The sequence below is a fragment of the Scaptodrosophila lebanonensis genome, unplaced genomic scaffold, assembly GCF_003285725.1.
Source record: "Scaptodrosophila lebanonensis strain 11010-0011.00,11010-0021.00 unplaced genomic scaffold, SlebRS2 tig00000024-arrow-pilon, whole genome shotgun sequence".
Taxonomy (NCBI): domain Eukaryota; kingdom Metazoa; phylum Arthropoda; class Insecta; order Diptera; family Drosophilidae; genus Scaptodrosophila; species Scaptodrosophila lebanonensis.
This window is the reverse complement of record NW_022060538.1, coordinates 12,793,054-12,816,559: the sequence shown is the minus strand read 5'-3', so window position 1 is coordinate 12,816,559 and position 23,506 is coordinate 12,793,054. Positions and strand designations below refer to the sequence as shown.

Genomic DNA, 23,506 nt, shown 5'->3' with positions numbered 1-23,506 from the left:
ACATAAAGCAAAATCTCAACACACAAAACAAGTACGATCTGTGCTCGTCTTCTTCTCTATATTGATAAACAAAACAGAGTATTATTGCCATATGTTATGAAGAATCCAAAATTATGGCAGTTATAACAAAAAAAAAAACACATAGCAAAAGAGTTGTGGTGCTTCGAAACTTTCTATTCTGACTTAACCCATCATCTTCTGATCTACAAAAAAAACGTTCTCTGATATGGTGGCTAAACAGTGCTTTATGCGATCTATGTACAAAAGTAAACTTTCTCTGAGATCCTGGCTACATAGAAGAATATCATATTATAAAGAGTATTTTCAGCTTATCATCATACTAATCAAGAATATATTTGTTTTTGGGGTCCACAATACCTCCTTGAACGTGTTTTCTTTCTTTTTTATATATATTTATTTAAATCAACAAATTATGCTGTCGATACTGATTGCTAAAAAATGTTTTACAGTAATAATATATTAATATATTAAATTAGAAAAAAGAGATGTTATAATTTCAACTTACAAAATAAGAAAGCCTCAAATATACATAAATGTGTTTTTCCTTTTTCTTCTCTGGGTACAGGATATATAAACTCTCTAATGGAAAGAAATTCTAGTCTACTCAATTGAATATCTTTGGAGCAAATGAAATTTTCAGTATTTTAAAAAATCGCAATCGCACTTATTTTCCATTCCACTGTCGACAACAGTCTACAAGGCGGTACGAATAAGCGTATACTTGTATGAATGAACATTTGAGACGAAAGTAAAAGTGAGTTCAGGCAATTTAACGGGCATTCAGGGAGGCAATGAACTTGACTATTAAATCAAAGGGCCAATTTCGTATCAAATTACCAGGCATACGAGTATGAGTTTTGGTCTTCAAAAGGCGTGACTATAAAAACGCAAATGCGCTCACACAAATGTTCAGTTCCATTGCAGCGTAGTGGCTGCAACAATTAAGTTGTTCGAACGGATAGGAAAGCACAAAAATCAGAAGCTAGTGCACGCTAACGAGAAGCCATAACAAGTCATTTAAGATGAAGGACTCGCGTCCTCAGGGGCAGCTCCGTATCCGTCTACACCCACCACGCCCGAATGGCCGGCATGCCAACAGTTCATTAATGATCAATGCGTTAATTTACTTGTTTTTCTTGCTGGCCATAACAATACCACCAGCGGCGGCCGTAACGGCGCAGCTGCAGCATGCCAAAAGCAATTACCATGACCCGGCAACGCAGGCGTTGGAAGGATTAGCAGGATACACACGAAATTATTATGGCATTGCGGCGCTACCGGGCGAGTCGCTAGTTGACGTTGATAGTTCCAGTCTGGGACCGGGTCTTAACTTGGCAACGGCAACATATGCAAATTATGGTGGCCACACCAATGGCGGACACCGCGGTGGTCTGGGCAGCTCAACCAGCGGCTTTGTGCCAGCAACAGCAACAACAACAACAGCAACGACAAACTATATAATTCAACAACAACAACAACAGGAGGAGGAGGAGAAGCAACTCTACCACAACAGGCCGCATGAGCTCGAATACGACGCTGGCGGCATTGATGGGAGCAGGCAGTCTAGCAAAATCGATTTTGTCATTAATACGGCAAATTATGAGAGCGAAGCTGGGGCCGATGCTGGGGCCGTCGCCGCCTACGATTATGACGCGCTAAGGGCTCCCACTTATGCGCCCGCCTACCCCAACCCAAATCATTTGCGTTCGTCGCTCCTGCCCGATTATCATATTGAACAATTTTCCAATTATCGCCTGCTCGACGAGAATCTAGAGCAGGAGCAGCGGGAACAGCAGCAACAGAAGCGAAGCGAGCGCGAAGAAAGTGCCGCTCTCTACTCGAACATCAGGCAGCGGAATGGTTTGGTTAGTCATTCGCAGCGTGAGCAACCGGAGCCTGAGAGACTGCCACCGCATTACTATTCGCAATCGGCGCAAGATCAGCAACATCTCTACTCGCACTACCAAGCCCAGCTTGCAGACAACAACAACAACAAGCTACCAGCCATCACCACAAGTGTTCATCATACGCCGGAGAGCAGCAAAGCAATTGCTGGCCAGCCCCTAGCCAAGCACATCGAGATCACAAAACACGTGCCGATCACCCACTATCAAAAGCAGCATGTGCCCTACAAGCAAACGGTTCAGGTGATTGTTCTATGCTTGTCCAATGCGATGCTCCTATAACCAATATCTCTAAATTTAATTACTTTAGGTGCCCGTTCCGCGTAACGTCATCACAACTGTTCCGCGACCGGTGCCCATCAAAGTGCCGGTTACTAAAACGATTGCCATGCCCATGCTTCAGGAGGTCAAAGTTCCTATTGAGAAAGTGCGAACAGTGCCGGTGGAGCGGCCGGTGCCATTTGTGGTGGAGCGCCGTGTACCCTATCGCGTAGAGAAGCCCGTGGCCATATCCGTGCCCTACCCCTATCCAATTAAAGTGCCAGTTGTGCGCACGATTGTGCACAAACATTTGCCAGCCCACTCGTCGTTGCCGGCGCGTCCGCATTTTGTGTGGCCAGGTGCTGGTCCAGCACAAGGAGTTGGCATCGGGAGTGCCTGGAGCTCTGCCAAAAACCTGCTGGGCTGACACACATGTACATACATACATACACTACTGTTTATTTTTTGATCACAACATTCTCGTAATAGATACTCCACCTTACCAAAAAAAAAGCTTGAATTTTGTTCAAAGTTCGAACAAAACAGTTCAAACAAATTAAAATATCGAACTCTAGCTTTAATGAAATAAATGTGTAAGCCACGAGCTTTTTATGTCTCCTGGACAGAGAATTGTTGTTAATTATTTGTACATTAAAATACATTAATTAGCACAATTAGTCCGAAAATGTTAACTGACACAATTTCAAAAAGTTGGCTATTTAAACATTTTAAAGGGCCCGTTTAACAAGAGTTTAAGCGAAGTTCGAATAAACAGCCATAGTTTTTTTCTTTTTTAAGTATTATAGTATTTTATCCCAGTAACAAATACTTACAACTTTGCCAAGACATAAATAAAAAGCAAAGCATCAAAAGCACCACTGCACCCCATCCTTACTACAAATTTGTGGCAACTTCGAAAAATTTGTTCATCCAAAATATGTATTTAAAATGGAACAACCAGATTCGCAAAATATTCGTTGGTGTCAGTCGATTTGATCCCACTTCCTACCAGAACACAATACCAACAAACAACTACGTCTTTAAAATGATAGTGTATTTGAATGTTCAAAAATATAGGGAAATTATGTAATATAACTTACATATATTATAATGTTTGCCTTGACTCACTGATCAAGAATATGTATATTGCCACGCCCCCATCTGCCTGTTACATACACTCGAACTTATCAAATTAAAAAAAAAATTAATTAACTAATGAAAAATGTTCGTCTTGACTCACTGATTAACATACATATATACATTTTGTTCTTAAACCTTAGGAAAAAGTTAAAATTACAGGATGTTTTATTTTTGATCAAACAAATAAAACTCAAAGCATATCATTATTTTCTAAGTTTTATTTTTTTGCTCAAAAATTAATTATATTATAATTATTGGTTAATTTTTAAAGTAACGTTCAAAGATAATTAATAAATTTTTAGTGAATGATTAAAAATTAAAAATAATCATTATTTTGTAATTGTTCTAATAACACTTATAATGATTACGATCAACGTAATTTTTTAGCCATAAACAACGGACAGCTCAATTTATTACAAAATACCATTTAATATAATTCTGCCTGTTACATATATTCGCATTTGTGATTTAAAAAATAATTAATTAATAAATTAATTATTTAGTTAATTAAAAATTAATTAATATAAAATATTCGTCTTGACTCACTGATTTTATTTTTGATCAAAAAAATAAAACTCAAAGAATAATCATTATTTTATAAGTTTTATTTTTTTGCTCATCAATAATGATTATTGGTTAATTTTTAAAGTAAAACTAAAAATTATTCATTAAACTGTGAGCGAATTTATAAAATTAAAAAATAATCATTATTTTGTAATTTGTTTAATAACACTTATAATGATTACAGTCCCTGCAAAATACTAAAAAGGGTTCCTTTTTCATAATAGGACTGTTCAAAATAAACAATAAAGTCCGCAATGGAAATGATTTAAAATCTTTTGATTGGAAAAAACTCAATTTCTGGTTTTTCTAGATATTATATGTCTTGAAAAATCAGTGTACTTGTAGAAAGATACAAATTTATAAAAACGATCTCGGGAATAGTACAAATACCAATTATAACGACTCTAGCTGTTATACAATCCGAATTCTTTGCGTTCATACAGACAGACTGGCAGCTCGAAATGTATGTACCTACGTCCATAATTACACCACTCGTACCCGTGGGCGTGATTATTAGGTTGGAGGCAGCGAGCAGGTGCTGGGGGTATAATCATCTCCAGTGAAGCTAGAGTCAGCAAGTCCCGATGCACAAGCGAAAGACTTCTTCTGGCGCAATTGTAATTGATGACCAAAACGAGAAATAATTAGGTGGCCTTTTCAGAGGCTTGGTAAACACAAATAGAGGCGCTAACTTCTGTCTCTGTTGGCTGCATGGACGAGCAGTTATTTTCATAGATAAAGATTTTATGTTCCTCATCATCAAGCTCTCTCTCTCTATATATATATATATATTTGTAGGTTTCTGTCACGGTCTCTTTGTTATTTGGCTGGCACTACTACCGCAGGCTATGCTCCATTGAAGTAATTGCAATTAGTGCCAAAATCGAGGGCAAAACTACAAAGCAAGTCAAAAACTTTCACCCTGGAAGACCGAAACAAGGAATGGAAGTCAGAAGGCGACTCTCAAAATGAAGAAAAAGTAGCCAAGTAAAACTTTTTAATTGAGCTAAAATCCAACAAATGCGGCTAATAAATATGTATTGAAGTGCGTAGATGGCGATGCAGGGGGCCAAAAGTGCAGCAAAATTCAACAAATTTCAGCGGCTAATTGCTAAATGTAACAACAACAACAGCAATAATACAAGTGGCAGCAGCAACAACACCATGAATCAGCAACAATGGCGCGCATTAACGTAACGAACAACTTCACTGAAGCGATGGCGAAACAACAAAAATTCCCGTTTTTTTTTTTTTTGTTTTGTTTTGTTTTTTGGGGCCAACAAGTGAAGTGCTCGAGGAAGCTACAGCAGTGAGACTCGAGCCAGTGAAATAGCTCCGAGTTATTGCCTTCTAATGAAATTTACTTTAATTGGCGTGCAACTTTTTGGCTACAACAATAGCGCTTCTTGCCTCGTGTCATTTATGGCTTGAAGCCTGCTTCAAACCTTAAATCCCGTAGAATTGAAAACTACAAGTACATTGCAAAAACCAAAAAAGGAGAAAAAAACATAAATAAATCTAATACGCCATACGACAACAAATTCGTAACGAACATTTGTTCAAATTCCCACCAAATTCTGCGCCATTGATGCAGTTCTGTTATCTCATGGGCTGTGTGCAGTGTAACCGCAAAATGGCTGAACGCCACCCAAAAATCAAATTAAATATACGCACAACTCGGTTAGACAAACAGGGAGATAAGCGCCCACACACACACACAAACACACACACACAGTGTTCGTGTGTATGTATATAAATTCATAATTGCAGTGCCCGCAGAAACCGCTTAGTTAAGAATTTTATAACTCGTTTAACTCCTAACCCCAAACTGGCAAATACGGAAACCGCAACACACAATAAATACTCACACGGTCAACATTTTTGAAACGCCGTTCCTGATGATTATGCGTAATGCTCCAACATGTGGGTGAGTGTATGTAGGTGAGTGCGAGTGTGCATTTTATGCAAATTTAAAAGTTTATGTAGGTTTGTTTGTTTGTTCTCAGTGCGTTTTCAGAGCCATTTTGCATGAGACCTTTACAGCCAGCATAAGGTAGTCTCTACAAAGAAGAGGTTTTCCAATGCTCCAATGCACCAAAGTAACTAAATACAGGTACGTAGACAATAATCTAGTTATTATACCCTGTACCCAAAGGGTGAAAGGGTATACTAGTTTTGTGCGAATGTATGTAACAGGCAGAGAAGGCGTGGCAGACCCCACAAAGTATATATATTCTTGATCAGGATGACACTTCGAGTCGATATAGCCATGTCCGTCTGTCTGTATGAACGCAAGGATTTCAGAAAGTATAAGAGCTAGAATAACCAAACTTAGTATCCAGATTCTCCTAAGTCCGAGAAAGAACGAGTTTGAGTCGCGAATTATGCGCCCAAAGCAGCAGAAAAAGAGGAAGAAGAAGAGCGAACTTGTTGAAAGTCCAAAAAATAAAATAAATTCGTCCTTTCTCGGACCTAGGAGAATCTGGATGCCAACTTTGGTTATTCTAGCTTTTATAGTTTCTGAGATCCTTGCGTTAATCCAGACGGACAGACAGACGGACGGACGGACGGACGGACATGTCTAGATCGATTTCTCTCGTCATGCTGATTCGAAATATATATACTTTATGGAGTCGGAGAAGCTTCCTTCTGCATGTTACATACTTTGCACAAACCTAATATACCCTTTTTACCCTACGGGTACAGGGTATAAAAATTTGCCCTTTTAGAGTGTACAACACCCGACCCGGACTTAAATCCGATACAATGTCTTTGGGGCATCTTGCCTAAACGGGTTTAAGCCAACGGAAGCCAATTTGTAACTCTAAACGAGTAAAGAGAAACCATTATTAGGGGGATACATTTGACATTCCAATGCTCCAAAACGTAATGAATTTAACGCCAAGTTGAATAAGGAAGGTGTCGAGCAAGGACGGGTTTTCCATTTCATATATATTCATCGTTTAAAATTCTTTGTTTTGCTCTTTTTATACCCTGCACCCATGTACATGGAACACACAGAAGGAGGCGTGGTAGACCCCATAAAGTACATACACTCTTAATCAGCATGACAAGCCGAGTCGATAGAGCCATGTCCGTCTGTCTGTCCGTCTGTCTGTCTGTATGAACGCAAGGATCTCAGAAAGTATAAGAGCTAGAATAACCAAACTTGGTATACAGATTCTCCTGAGCCCGAGAAAGGGCGAGTTTGTTCATGTTTCCCGATGCAACACCCCACTCCCTCTCTTTTCCCTAACTCACCCAACTCTTGGAATTTCGAACTAAAACTTTGTAGTCACATCTAGTTAGTGATTATGTGTCGGCTTATTAGGTTTCATTATGATAGATCAAATAGAAAGAAAGTTATAGCCATAAATATAATCTCTGCCCAAGCTCGACAGCTGTTGTTGTTGTTGATGATGTTTGTTGGCATAATTCTGTACATCACACTAATGTTTCCACTTATGTATTTTTATTTAATTAATTAATTTATTTAAAATTCAAAATTTTTTCTTATTTTTGGGAGTGTGTACAGGGTATTTCAGAGGTGAACTCGCTCGACCCTAGCGTTCCTTTCTTATTTTAACTAAATTGCAAAAACAACAAAAAAAAGCTGCATTCTGTTGCTTAATAACTTTTGACCCCCTCTGTTTTTAATACTATTTAAATAATGAGAATTTTGTTATTTTTAAAACTTCTTAGTAAGTCTTCTTAAGACTAGGTCGTACTGATGAAATACTGAAATAGTTCGTGATCCCTCAATTCGTTTACGAATTTATTTGCTTCTGAGCTCACCACCATACCCAAGTGAAAACTGACTGTCTGTGTCTATAAATTGTGGCGGGTGCTTAGAGTTATCAAATAAATACATACTACATACAAGATATACATATATAGATATACATATATGTATGTACATACGGCACACACACAAATATTATTCATAAGTTAAGCTGCGTTCCAGCAGCACTGGGCAATGCACATGCTTCTCCTGACGTCATGTAATTTATAAATGTGCCATGCATTCTCAAAAATTATGCAAGCGTCAGGTTGGCAGGAAAACGAATTCAAAATTAAGCAAATGATGTCACACTTTTGGCCAACGAGTGGATGCTGCCGGCTTGGCTAAAAGGCAAGAGAAACAAAGGGAATGGGGTAAGCAGCGATGGTAAGATAAAAATTAAAAATTAATCAGCACTTTTAGCTCGAAAGTTTGGTAATTGTGCTGTACAGCTGAAAGAACAATGAAAAACAACCCGATTCCTTTTAAGCAGACGCCCCATTGGCTTGGTGCGGGCTTCAAAAAAACAACACGGAAACCGTTTCAGGCCTGCAGGTGTCGACGTGGAATGTTTTAAAACTTTTAACCCATTTCCACATTTCCACCCTTTATTCTTATGCTTGCTGGATTACTAAATTCTTGACTCAGGTGGCAAATTGTTATTTTTCATGTTTCATGTTTTCTTAGCGCGATTCCCCTCTCTAGCATTTATGTTACAGCAAAAGTTGTTGTTCATTTTAAGTGCAGCCAAAAAGTTGACCAAGGATCACAGCCACATACTATCGATTGTTGCCCAGCACACAAAGCAACATCCTTCAGCATCCTTGTGGTCGTCATTTTGTGAACTAAAGGTAAAGTGTTCAAATTTACTGCACAAAAATTTGCGTATGAGTGATATTTCATGTCTGAAGTTTTATGCAACGCTCCACACGAAAGTAGTGGTAGGCGCAAGGGTGCGTAGGTGTGGAGCTGGCAAAGATGGATTCTTGTGCTTCTCATAGACGTGTAAAGTCTACGCTCGTAAAGAACAAATGCTGCTAGCATTATCTTTTATGATTACCATAAACTATTTACGCTGAACTTTAATAATCTTCGTGCAGCTGCAAAATGTTAGCTCGCACACAAAACCCTACCATACTTGTACACATATACATATACGAATACGTAAAAGGATTTATGTTGGGTCGCAACATGCTGCGGTGTGTTGGTCTCCGCCCAATCGTTAGCTCCTCTGGGTGCCTGTGTAAAGTTTTCAACAGAGACATCAACTCAGGCGTATAATTGCCTTTAAAGCGCGCTCAACACGAGCTGAGCGTCCGACCAACAGTCTCTTGAAATTGCTACTACTATTCAGCAATCACGGTTGAGCGCTTCGATGTTTAAATTATGATCGCATACTATACATACACATATACAGTACATATATACTCGTATCAATATTTCAAAAGACCAGCAATTAAAAATCTGCTAATGAGGGTAATACTTGGAATTTTTAATTACACGGAACATTCAAAGTCATGTTTAGCTCAGGCTGTAGCAACCATCTAGTGCGCCACAAATGACAGACTGCTAATCATTTGTGGACAGCTCCACTCCATGGCTGTCCAAATGCCTTTCATAGCCATCTCTCAGGTGCAGCTCTGCTAATGTGCGCTCATATTTCACGCCGCCCAGAGTGTATTTTGTTGCTCACCAGCCGCACAGAGAGCTATGTACACACTACTTATATTTAGATTGGTAGTTCTAGCTCACCGGATACTGACGTTTACGTTCACAGAAGCAAAGGCTCCAAGACAGATATTATGCTGGACTGGCTATAACAATGCCACCTGCCGTTGACAGCAGTCGGCGAACGGAAGGTACATGGCCCGACACATTCTCTTACTCATATTTCAAAAACTGTTCCCCCCCCTCCAACCATTCAGCTGGGCAATGGAGAAACCTAATGAGTGCGAATGTTTAAAAAGGAAAAACAACATCTAACACAAAAACAAGCTTTTCACGCAAACAGCACAATTATACGAGCATGTAGCACAATAAACCAATCTGAAGTGTACAAAACAAAGTTGACAACTTTCTAACAATTTTTTAACTCGAATTTGTGAGCTCAAACAAACTGCATACAAAATATCCACACGCAGTCCTTCTTACACATCCTGTTTAGAATTGTGTATAGACGTTAGCATTTGCACTTGTTGAGCTTGTTAGTTACAGTTATTTTTATACCCTCTACCCAAAGGGTAAATACACTTCTAGATAGGTAGATAGTTTAGTGCGAGTGTATGAAACACACATAAAATGTATATATTCTTGAGCATTATGAGAAGACGAGTCGATATAGAAATGTCTGTCTGTCCGTCCGTCCGTCCGTCTGTCTGTATGCACGCAAAGATCTCGAAAAGTATTAGAGCTAGAAGAAGCAAACTTGGTAACCAGATTCTGCTGAGTCCGTTGAAGGACAACTTTCTGCTTTTTTTTTTACTCACATCCCCTCGCCTATATTACCCCGCAAAAAATCTTTTCCCACATCTTCCGCAATGCTTGAAATTTTTTACTCACATTCGACAATCGCATTCAGTTAGTGCTTATCTGCCCTTATCGCGTTTGTAGATAATTTCTAGGCATAAGTATTATCTCTGCCCAAGCTCTGCCCCTAGCTATTGTTGCTGATTTGATTTATCCACACAATCCAGATGTAAATATATGAAAAATTATGTATGAATATGAAATGTATGCATCTGAAACTATATGTAAAAATATGCTCTATGTATTGGTATTTTTAATTTTATAATTTTAATTGTATTTTAAATTTATTATTTTCTTTTAATTGATAAAATGTAGACATTTTTTTAAGAAGCGGGTGTAGTATATATAGTATAAGACTTAGCACTGATAAACTCTAGCTTTCCATCCTTGTTTCGTTTTATTTTATAACAAAGCCTTTAAGCTAGGCAGTCTCCATCGGAAAGATAGAGCTAACCTAATAGGTTAGGTAGGTTAGGTTGAAATGGCGGGGGTGAAGATAATCACCCACCCATTTAGGCCTTGAAGGCCTATTGCTAACCTAATAAAATTAATAGGCAAAAGTAAAAAATAAAATAAACTCGTCCTTTCTCGGACCTAGGAGAATCTGGATGCCAACTTTGGTTATTCCAGTTTTTATAGTTTCTGAGATCCTTGCGTTCATCCAGACGGACGGACAGACGGACGGACATGTCTAGATCGATTTCTCTCGTCATGCTGATTCAGAATACATATACTTTATAGGGTCGGAGATGCTTCCTTCTGCATGTTACATACTTTGCACAAGCCTAATATACCCTTTTTACCCTACGGGTACAGGGTATAAAAACATGTAATAAAAAAGTCTTAGGAAAGTCTTCCCCTAGGACAGATCTTAAAAAAATATTAAAGATTAAAAAAAAAACAAATGAAAGTCTTATTAACCAATCCGGCAAGATATGCACTTGTACTCACAACCATGTGTGGTTAAAGATTCTGCCAAAGGCAAACAGGTGAAAAGAGAACGTCATAGTCATAATTGAAGTCGGAAACCCGCAAAAGATTGTGCAATGCATAATAAGCAGAGAAATACTTTTTTTTACTCAGCAAAGAACTGGAAATTAAGATGACCTGGAAGGCAGAGAAAATTTGAGGAGAAATACAACGCAAAGGACAGTTGTGCGATTAGTCAGCGACGGAAAATGAATTTGCAAAAGTAAAGGTGGCAAGTAAAAAGGAGAAAAAAGAGAAAGGAATGTAACAGTCAGAGGCAAACACATTTCCCAGCGGATGGCCCAACCATCTCTCTCACTAATTGAGGTTTTAAATTGTCGTAATACATGACTTTATGTTTGCATTACAGCTCCTCTAAACAAATAAATCATAAAATGTCAAAGAAAAACTTTATCTTAACTGCTAGGAGGAAGGATTGGTTTCTGAACTCACTCAATCTGATCCTGCAAGCAACAAACGCATTAGCAGGGAAAATGTATTTCCCGATTCCAAGCCAGATTTTCACAGAGATTGCTGAAAGCTTGTAAATTGGAAATAGTTTCTGAATCAGGATTACCAAGCATCAAGCAAAGATGTATCTTAAAAGAGATGCAGAAGCAAGCACCGCGCCATTATTGTAAAGAAAAAGCAATTTCCGGTGGGCGGAAATATGCAAATGCGTGGAACCAATTGGTAATTGGTATTTAATATGAAACGCAGCTGGCCCCCAATAAGTAGGCAAGACGACACGTAAAGAACACGATATAGACCAGCCACACCAATCCAGACAACACGTGTAGGTCATTACAGACTAACGTAGACATAATCGACCAACACACAAGATTCGTGCTGGTACTGGCCCCGACAAGTGCCCCACTTTTTTCACGTCTCTGTCATTGTCTGGTGGCGCAAAGGTCCCTAAAAAATTCATAACATATGCCGCGCACAGCCACATTCTCGCACGCACACTTAAAAAATTCAGCATAGGCGGCTGGATTTTCCCCATCCAGCAAACTTTGAACTCACTGAAGGATTTTATATCCTTACCCATTGCCATTCGGTGGCTATTGTAAACAATATTTCGAACATTTTAATGCCTAGCAATAAAATCATCTACGATGCTAATTTACTATTCACTTTGCTACTGTGTATTTAAGATGGTTTTCGATTCAATTAGTAGTTATTCATATTTTACATACAAGTATATTACAAGACAATATCAAAACAATTCAGTAAATTATATCTTGGCATTTCTTTGACACTTAATAGATTTACTGTGGAAATAATACATGATGGAACGCGCAACAGTAAATGGCAGGCATCATAAAATCATTTATGCAGAATCTATAAATGTATTGATCACTGTCTAAGTAAATCTATGGTATCTATCTATAATATAGCACCAAAAATACACGCATTTGAAGAGAAAAATTTCACTGGGCATTCCAACTAACGATTTGGCATTGAAAATTAAAATTTTGTAACACACCATAAATAAGGATCTGATTCCCAGTGTCTCTGATTAACACTTGGAATGGAGTTTTAAAAAAAAGGAGAAACATTAACAAATTAATTAATTAGACTTATTCAGTTTGAATTTATCTCGTTTCAAATAAAAATTTTAAAGAACAAAAAACCTCTTGACGAAGTACAAGTAAAAAACCTAATGGCGAAAGTAAAACTGTACTTCAGAAGTAGTTTCTGATATTAGCTTGTGTCTACAGAATTGTCTGTTTTACTCTATAACTATGGATCTAGCAGTCAAATAGGAAAATATATCCTTATGTACTCGTAAAGTACTTCTTCTTCAGATTGGCTTTACCTACAAAGTGTCAGATTTTAGGACAATTATTAAATAAAGGAGCTTAAAGCTAAAATATCCAAAATCGAGTTGATGGATGGAGAGAGGGAGAGATGTGATGGCATAGAGAGATACTTATATCATACCTTCTAAAAAGTGATTCTGCAGCCAGTAAATTAAATTATATCTTGGACCATGGGCTGTGTACGTAATTGTTTCGCATATAAAAGAATACACTTAAATTACCTCTAAATATAACCTCGGCCATAGGTCGGGACGGGCTTTAAGATGGCCTTTTACTTTGTGAGTATGTAGAACATTAGACTTGTACAGGACTTGTAGCAGGAATCCCACAATGTGATTTCCGCAGCCGTCATGACAGAAACATGATTAGAATTTTCAAAGTTATCATACAATTTAATAATTGTCCCCTACCTAGGACAGATCTTAAATAAAGATTAAAGAGAGAAGAAATAACAAATAAAAGACTAGTTCCGTACTACTACTAATATCATTCGATAGAACATACGTCACTCATAAATTGAATCTTCAATCGTCCATCAATGGTGCAATTTACTAAAAGCAATTCTATAATATAAAGTAAGTCATTTGGTGAATATACTTGTACATTTAAAACTAAACAATTAAATCAATATACCACATTTGTGTAAAACGCACAAGTATTGCAATAATTTATTTAAAACGATAGCCCAGCAGCCAGTACAACTTGCTTAGTTTTCTGTTAACCTTATTTAAAACGATTACCAGATGCGATTTGAAAACAAAGCATTTATTTTCCAATATTTTAGACATCAACAAATTGTCTCGCCATCTAACGGCATTTCTTTTAAATAGTGTGCTCCTTTAAGCGTCGCAGGCATTTTGCAAATTGTGTGAAGTTAACGCTTAAGTTTTAAAATACATATTATGGCACGTTTTGATTTTGTACAGGGCTATGTACATATACTATATACATATTTAATATAAACGCTATTTTAACCTAGGCATACAATTTACGATTGCCACTTGTTTTTGGTGCCCCCCTCCCTCTAATCAACACTTGAAAAATTATTTTGCAAAAGTTTCGCAAACTATTCATTTCTATGTGCAATTGTTTGTTGCGAAAATAGCGTAATGTGCCGAACTTTTTGCAATATATACATGCATACATGCACACACGCATACATACAAACATACATACATGCATACATGTTTACATACTTACATACATACATGCACATAAAGTGTGCAATTTTGAAAGCAAGCGGCAACTTTCATTCATGCAAAAGTTTTTTAATAAACGTGGAAACACAGCAGCCGGCAACCAGTCTACACACACTTATAAACACACACTTACTTACCATCTAACACACACACACGCACATACACACACAACCACACATTCAGGTATTCACACAAAGCCACATTAAAAGCAACTGTATTGATTATTGAGTTGATAAGTGTGTTTACTGCATTTGTCGTGTGTGTTTATTGTATACTGTTTTCTATATTCAAATTAATTAATTTTATTTAGTGCTTTTATACCCTACACTCGGAAGCTAAGTACACCCTGTACTGGACTGTTATAGCAGCAGACGCCGCAGACCCCCTAAGTAAACATGATCTTTCAAAATGGGAGCCAACGAAGATTTTCACGCCTCAATAATATGTCGAGTTTTTGTTTAATACTCGCGTATTGTTGAACTTTGGAAATTATAGAGCTTAAGGAAAGCAAAAGTAAAATGAAGAATGCTTGAACCAAAATTTACAATTAAAAAAGAGACAAATTTTCATTTTCCCGGCCTAGTAGACAATACTTGTAGAAGCTTCGAAGTTTGTGTATTCTAGTTCTTCTATTTTTCGAGTTCCTTGTGTTCGTACAGGCGTATATATGGATAAAGGCTATATCGACTCGTACTTTGTGGGATCTGCCACAGACTAAAAATTTGTTACAGTTAAAAAATTGAACTGAAAATTTTCGCATCACAATAATAACCAGATTTTGATTTAAACGTGTTAGCCCTAACTACAAAAGGTGCGTCTGGATCGAAAACGATCGATCGATTAAAAGAAAGTCATGCAAGTCTAGTGGGAGCGAGTATTGCGCAATTTATTTATTTAACAATTTAAACATAATTTTTAAAACTATCAAATTCTCAGCCACTTTTAACTTTGTCGCTTTTGACGGCAAAGTTGTTGTAAAGTTAATTAGCATTTTTCTTAAGCTGATGCTTTACAATATTTTGTATACTTTGAAAACCCTTTAAAATGGCGATCCCATTTTTAAAATTGTTTTCCATATTTTTCCAATGATCGGTACAGTCAATAAAGAACTTAAAATTAGCTGTTATATTACAATATGTGCTACTATTTTCGCCACTAAATGGACCAACTATTATGATGTTGACATTTTGCATGGCTTTTAAACACTTACCAAAAAATTATAAGTTTTACTGGAATTAGACATGAATGTTGTCATGAATTTGTAAAAAAAACTAACCATACCTTTGCGAAGGCTAAAACGATTAGGATTTTTCAAAACAATTATATAAACATAAGCCACCACTTACTTGGTAATCCTCGCGCCGAAGTGCTCGAGGTTAGGCTATTTATATTTGTTAAAATGTATTGTTAAGGTGTTAAACCTGTATGCACGAATTCAATGCTTATATTAAAAATAGAAAAAAAAATAATTATAGAAGTATGTGATTTCTAATTCTTTGAAGGGTATTTCAGGATATTAAGGTGCGAAAAGAAATCAATAAACAACATTAAATAGATTCGTACTTTAAATGAAACATTGAACCAAAGCTAAAGATAATGGTGTGAATTACAAATTGACGATACAAATCAAATTTGTAGCCAACAAGCTGCAATACGTACTGCAAGTTTTTTGGCCATCTGTTGGTTTCAAATCTGTTGGCCGAGAGTCTGACAGACAGACAGTCTGTAGTATAAAAGCCTGAAATAGAGCCTTGTTGTACATGATTTCTTAAATCAGAATTATACAGTTATTGTATTTTTTCGAAACTTAAAGGGTATTTAAGAGCTGAACGGTTACCTTTCTAAAACTGTAGGCATGTTTTCTAAAATAAGCTTTGCATGCAAAAAAACATTTAACAATTTTCTTTTCCTCCTCTACTGCTCTGCGGAAATTGCAACTCCGGCGCATTGTAAAGCAAATACATAATGCATTATGCATTAAATTAAACAATAATATTTAAAATATGTAAATTGTCACGACTCGGCGTCCAAGTTGGACTCATAAAAAATATTGTACTAATACTTATTTAAAGCGGTTAATTAAAGGGGAGAAACGCATAAAAATGTAACGTAAAGTCCTCCTAAGGCAGCCAGTAAAAGGGAACAGAGTCGATATACGGGTATATACTTATGTACATACACACACATACACAAGTATGTAGCTACCCACGGCTGTTCAAGTTGGTAGCAATATTATGTGCGGGTGTGCATGCACGAGCATGCACATGGCGACAAGGAAAATATTTGGTATTTTGTATGCAAAATAAAGTGCTTCAAAAGTCACTTAAAGTGTGTTGTTGGCTGCTGTCGCGCAGCAAAAAAAAAGCGTAAAAATGTTAAATGATAAATAAAATTTACAACCGCAACAAAAACAACAAGGAGGACGACAGGCCCAGTCACCAGTCGCCGCCAAGTGCTGATATGTTAGTGAAGGGGGCAAGTGGGGGGCAGACGAACATATGTGGCTGGCAAAGAAATGTTTGGTGTTGGTGTTGGTGTTGGTGTCGGTGTCGGTGTGGCTCCTTTTCCAGCAACATAATAAAATGCAATTTAGACATCAAAAATACACAGTAAATGGCGCGCGCAGAGGCAAGAGAGATGTTGAGGCAGACAGCCATACAGGCAGACAGCCGAGACAGCCGACGAGCCGCAACCGCAGCTCCAAACAGCGACAAAAGAGCTCGCCCGGCAGCAGACATCCGCGTGACTGACACGCGGCAACCAAAGGACCCAACCGAACCGACATATGAGAGACAGTTGGAGGACAAACCAAGAAAAAACCTATCCTGCGACTATGCGACTAAACGAGAACTCGCATGTATGCGAGTCTTCCAAATGAGCAATGAGAACTTGACTATCTTGCGGTCGACTGGCACAGTCGAGGAATTGAGTTCTTGTCTCTATGTAGTACCATACAAATGAAGTATGATAAATGTGATTGTCAGTGCGTGTGTGTGTGGGTGTGTATGTGTGTGTGTGTATGTATGTGTGCCTTCTTGCTGTATCTCTTTGCATAACGAATGAACAAATGGCTGTAACTTAATGATGCTTTATATGCAGGACAATGAGCCAAATCTGCGTCGCGATGACTACATCTGGCATGCAGCCTTCCACACACAGCCTTCCCCAACATCTGAAAATTAATCCGTTTATATATAAGTATTTCATGGACTTTAAAACATGCATTTGTTGGTATTACGTTTCAGAATTACAACTTGTTCAAATGTCAGAAAATTGTATACATACATAGAGTACTTATTAGTACTCCACCACTTGACTTATGTACGAATATATCTTAACAATCACATTCTTAACATTATTCCAAACTGTGCTAGATGGTTTTTATACCCTATACCCGCACTGTATAAAGGGTTATTATGTTTGTGCAAACTGTGTAACAGACAGCTGCCAACAGCTTCAACTCCATGAATCATTACATAAGCATATTCTAAATCAGCATGATGAAAGAAATCAATCTAGACATGTCTGTTCATCCGTTTGTCCGTCTGTCTGGATGAACGCCTGGTTTTCGGAAATGGCTGAGCATACATAACCGAAACTGGGGCTGTAGACTCACCTAGTCCGTAGGCAACTCGAGTTTATTTTATTTTTCTATTTCACCTGCTACAGAATATCCCAATTCCCAAACAACATAAACTAAACTTAATTAATATAATACATGTATAATTATCTTCTTTAGTTTCAAGTTTCATTAAAATCTGACAATTCTCAGTAATGTTATTAGCGAAACAATTTCACTCCACTTTTGGCCCATTAAATGCAGGAGGGGGTTTGCTCTTCTTCTTCTGTATGTATCTTCTGGTCATTGTTGTTTGGGTATTTTGCTATCGGGCTGGCTCGACTGTAGCATTCTCTTCCGTTTTTTAATAAACTTTTGTCAGGGACCTCAAATAATGATAATTTTTTTTTAAGCGAAAAAATCATTCATTTTGAGAAAGCGACGATTTTACCAATATCTTTTTTTAGGATTATCTATGAATTTGCTCCAAAAATTTAAAAGAAATAATAAAAAAAAATTATTTTTTTTATTTATTTTTATTCATTTTCTAAAAATTTCATTTCTAATTTTTAGTTTTACTTTAAAACTTTACAAATAATCAATATTTTTAACGGACATTGCCTTAAACATTCATTATTATGGCCCACTTTTTCGCCTTAAAACGGAAATAAGTAGGATTTGTTTTTTGTTTCCCTTTGGAAAAAGCTGCCTACCCCCTTGCATTATTCGCTATGAAAAAGGCAGGAGCAAATACAACTTGAGGTTTATTTTTGGAAAAAAAAAATATTTAAGAATAATCATTTATTTATGATTTTTTTTTGAACAAAAATAATGATTATTAGTTAAGTTGTAATGTAAAACTCAAAATTAATCAATATACTTGTATTGTGAGCAAAATTAAAAAAAAGATTTTTTTTTTAATTTTGTAATTTTTATTATAAAACTGAAATGATTACAGTCCCTGTCTTTTGTTGCAACCAACTATTATTGGTGTGTTTAGTGGATCGGCTTTTAAATAAAGTTTTCTTTTAGCTTAGCGATATTTTGACGTCTTCCGGACTTACTCTAGTATTAGTGACTCAACAATCTAGATGGTTAATAGTCCGTTAATGGTCTGCGAGCGCTCCTTGACCGTTGAAGCCCATTCTTGATTTGATGTGCGGCCGACTTGAAATGCAAGCAGGCAGGCTTAAGCTGGGCAGCTGCATACCCCACCCTGCCAATAACAAATCAAGGCTATGGCATACTCTAATATGTAGAAATACACGAAACACCAGATGGCTCGTGAAGACATGCCAGCGCGTACCAGGACGACAACGGCGTGCACTCAATTTAATTAGAGTTTGCGTGCGGGTCGCTTGCGTTCAGGTGGGTGGGCTCCGGACAAAGGATGCTCGGCCCTGGGCGACCCGGCATCCGGGTGGTAGGTGGTAGGTGGCCGAACGACGAACTGGAACTGTAAATTCAATGGTACGGAAAGTACTCATCTTTGTCTTCCTTTGAAACGCAAGGACTCCACTCTCTATATACTGTATTTATGCAACACAACTCACGAAGATGAATTTCATTTCATTTAACACACTTTTCAGTCTGTGCGCTTAAAGTGATGTTAAATAAATGGTGCTGCGGAATGCCTGTGATAAATGCGAAATAAAATCTCAGGCAGGACAAAAAATAAATATATATATATACATATACAAGTATAGTATATGCTCGTATAAAAGTCAAGGAAACAAAGGCAAAAAGCCAAATGAGTTAAAATGTCAGCTATATTGAATAAAATGTGTATGTAAATGGTTGTATTGTTAAATGAGTCACAAAATTGTCGTACATTACACAACTTTTGGATGCACAAAAAGTGAAATACCAGTACATTTATATTTATGCTAAAAATAAAGTGAAGTAAAGTAGGGCCATAAAGTGGTTAAATTGCACAAAAATTTACAGAGCGTTTCTGTTTTGTTGATGTGCGTGATTCGTCGTGAATCGTATGCGTAATACATTTATAATCTAAAGTACGTGCGGTAATTTATTTACGAGAATATGAAAAATGTGTGAGTGCTGACAGAAGGCTGTTATTTTTGCATGGTTATGTGCTGACTTACTGGCTCCTGGCCCCTCCTTCTGCTCCTTTCCCTCCGCCTGCCACCCCCTACCACCAGCCCTTAACCTTGTGCAGCACAGTCTTAAAGACGGGCACTTTGACGGGGAACGGCTTAGGAATTTTGATCGGCACATACTTAACCACATGGTAGGGCAGACGCTTTTCCACTGGCACGGGCACAAGCTTCTCCACTGGATAGGGTACGACACGCTCAATGGGAATTTTCAACTCCTGCTCAACAGGCACCTGCACCTGTTTGGTTATGGGAATGTGTATGGGGACGGGTTTTCTCACGGGCACAATGACCGCATGGGATACGGGAACAGGCACAGGTTTCTCAACCGGTATATGTTGCTTCTTGACCACCGGATAGGGCAGATAGTTTATGATGTCTGTGTGGTGGGAATGCTGAAGCTGTGCATGGTTGCCTGCTGTCTCTGGCAAGTAATTGGGACCCTCGCCGTCGTGGCCGTCGTTGTGGTGTTGCTGATACTCACTCGGACCACTGGACGCTGCTTCGGCAATGGCGTGCAACTGAGGAGTATAGTAGGAGGAATGGTCGGCTTCCTGCTGCTGTTGGTGCTGCTGTTGCTGCTCCGCAGGATGCTGATGCTCGTCGTAACCGGAATTATGCTCGTAATGGTGCAAAAAATTGCCAACAGAGATTTTATCAAAGGCGTGCGCATGGCCTGATTGGTACTCGACGCCCTCGCCGAGCGTATCGCGTTTAGGTGTCGTTGGCGTCCAACTGTTGTGGTCTAGGTTGCCAGTGCCACTGCCAGTGCCAGTGCCGTACGAAGAGGGCAAGAAGCCAGAAGAACTGCCAGCTGGGAAATCGTAAATCGCTGTGTGCACCCCGGCACTTGAGTGCTGATGATTGTTTTCACCGCCATCTCCGCCACTGCCGGCATCGGAGCTGCCCAAATTGTTTGCTGCCACTGCTAATGCCGCTATAGAAGCATCTTCATGCTGCTCTTCGTAAATTGGAATCTCTTGTTTCGTCGATGCGATGGCCAAAGTCTCACGGCGCGTGGGTGCGACAGAGCCATAGCCGTTGCTAATGTGACCCAAGCCCGAGAGATTTGTGAGCCCATTAAGAACGGCCGCTATTCCGCCGCCTCCCCCTCCGCCGGCACTGCCTCCATCCAACGATTCGCTATAGCTGCGCCGTTTTGTGACTAACGCTCCTCCATTCTCATCAAACTTGGTCGTGTAATGATACCGCGAGTTGTACGGCTGCTTTCTAGATGCTGATGGTGGTGGCTCCGGGGCCCATCGATTATCATACAGCATCGTCTCTATCGCCATGTTGTTATGGCCATAACTGTCATGCACTTGCGCCTTCACGCCTTTGCCAGCTATGCTAGTTAGCTGTATTGGCATTGACGAAATTTTTTCAACTGCCGCACCGCTGCAGACAATGGGAATGGTTGCAGATGTGGCAACGAACAGGAAGTGCTGTGGATGTGGATTGGTGTGGAAACAAGAAACGTTTTAAAATGCAAATGCGCTATCGAGTATTGTGTGAGCCCGAGCCAAACTCAGCTACAGTGAAAACTCCCTTAATGGACAGCTCTTTTATCCGGACACTTTTTCTAAGCCATTCGATCTGTGTATCATGTATTTAAGTATCCCCTTAAGCGGACACTCCCTTTGGGCGGACAAAAATTAGCCGACCGCGAGTGTTCCGTCAAGAGAGTTTTCACTGTATTCTATATTCGTGTACAGTGAAAACTCCCTTAATGGACAGCTCTTTTATCCGGATACTTTTTTAAGCCATTCGATCGCTATTTAAGTATCCCCTTAAGCGGACTCTCCCTTTGGGCGAACAAAAATTAGCCGACCGCGAGTGTCCGGTCAAGAGAGTTTTCACTGTATTATATATTCGTGTACAGTGAAAACTCCCTTAATGGACAGCTCTTTTATCCGAACACTCTCTCGATGGACACTTTTTCCAAGCCATTCGATCTGGGTATCATGTATTTAAGTATCCCCTTAAGCGGACACTCCCTCCGGCCAAGAGAGTTTTCACTGTATTATATATTCGTGTACAGTGAAAACTCCCTTAATGGACACCTCTTTTATCCGGACACTTTTTCAAAGCCATTCGATCGATATTTAAGTATCCCCTTAAGCGGGCTCTCCCTTTGGGCGAACAAAAATTATCCGACCATGTGTGTCCCGTCAAGAGAGTTTTCACTGTATTCTATATTCGTGTACAGTGAAAACTCCCTTAATGGACAGCTCTTTTATCCGGACACTCTCTCAATGGACAGTTTTTCCAAGCCATTCGATCTGTGAATCATGTATTTAAGTATCCCCTTAAGCGGGCACTCCCTCCGGCCAAGAGAGCTTTCACTGTATTCTATATTCGTGTACAGTGAAAACTCCCTTAATGGACAGGTCTTTTATCCGGATACTTTTTCTAAGCCATTCGATCGATATTTAAGTATCTCCTTAAGCGGACACTCCCCTTGGGCGAACAAAAATTAGACGACCACGTGTGTCCCGTCAAGAGAGTTTTCACTGTATCTACATAGTACTGGACGACTTGTTGGCATTTCTCTGTGCCTGCCATTGGATTACAGAACATTTAAACGGCACTCACCCATATTATGTTTGCCATTTTCCTTGGGCCTGTTTAGAATTGGTGTGGTTGGCTTCGATTTTGTACCGACACCGACCTCGATGGCTGCTCGCTTGCAATTGAAATGGCTTTTGCTTGCATTCAACCAGCGTATTTATATCTAACTCAGTTCGCAGCAGGACACAACACAATAATGGCCAGCCAGCATTACACAATTTGCAATGCTGCTGAATATTTTTGTTGTTTATACAAACTACTAGTAGTAGAGAGCATGACAACCCCACAACCACAACCTAGCGACCACTTCTTTCTTTCACTCTGTATTTATGAATTAAGTTACGCGATCAATTCAAATGATGGAAACCCAGAAAAACAGCAGCAAATCGCAATCGTAAACCGGCTAAGCCATAATACTAACTACTCGTACCGAAGGCAATAACAAAAATTGAGGAAAACAATAAAGTTCAAAGTCATTTTCCATAGCAATGGCAGCAAGGAATGAAATAGAAAGCACAAACCAGCACGCGCCACTCTTACAAGCCAAATTTAATAATGAACTGTAACTTCATTATAAACGCAATCATAGTATACTCGTATATATTATGGTGATCACGAATCCGCGTGGCCTTCATAACCAAAATACTTACTCCACTCAAAGTCAGTCCAACTGGCAACTCAAGAGCAAACATCAACAGCAACTTGGCTCAAAAGTAGTCCGACAAGTCACTGCCGCGCCGACTGGCCAGTGACCGACCAGACCAGACCAGAGCGTACTCGAAGCAATCACCAGCTGCGGGCCAAAAGCTGACTGCTGTGATTTGCTGCACTTTTCCTGCAGGCGGCCATCGTCGCTTATCTAACTTCAGCTGCATTGTTTGGCTCGCCTTCACCTTTGCGCGTACGTCCGCATAAGTCCGTTTCGCTTCCTTTTTTCTTCTGCTCCAAAAGAGGTTACTTTTAATTGTTTTACCCTTTTTTATTTTCCTGTCACACCACCCCGCCTCGCAGCACTACAAGAAATGCTGCATTCAGTTTGCTCTTTGCAGATACTACTCGGAGCAGCGG

General features: G+C 38.9%; 2 protein-coding genes across 2 annotated transcripts; one reads left to right on the top strand and one right to left on the bottom strand.

The window, feature by feature from the left end:
- The first annotated feature begins 1,043 nt into the window (after nucleotides 1–1,043).
- Nucleotides 1,044–2,613, top strand: LOC115620294. The gene is made up of 3 exons (XM_030513475.1): nucleotides 1,044–1,436; nucleotides 1,503–2,168; nucleotides 2,236–2,613. The coding sequence occupies exons 1-3, from the start codon at nucleotides 1,044–1,046 to the stop codon at nucleotides 2,611–2,613; spliced, it is 1,437 nt and encodes a 478-aa protein (XP_030369335.1).
- A 17,289-nt stretch (nucleotides 2,614–19,902) lies between these two features.
- LOC115620291 lies at nucleotides 19,903–22,480 on the bottom strand. Its single transcript, XM_030513468.1, has 3 exons — nucleotides 22,463–22,480; nucleotides 20,455–21,312; nucleotides 19,903–20,388 (listed from the first exon to the last, which is right to left on the bottom strand). The coding sequence occupies exons 1-3, from the start codon at nucleotides 22,478–22,480 to the stop codon at nucleotides 19,903–19,905; spliced, it is 1,362 nt and encodes a 453-aa protein (XP_030369328.1).
- Nucleotides 22,481–23,506: the final 1,026 nt, after the last annotated feature.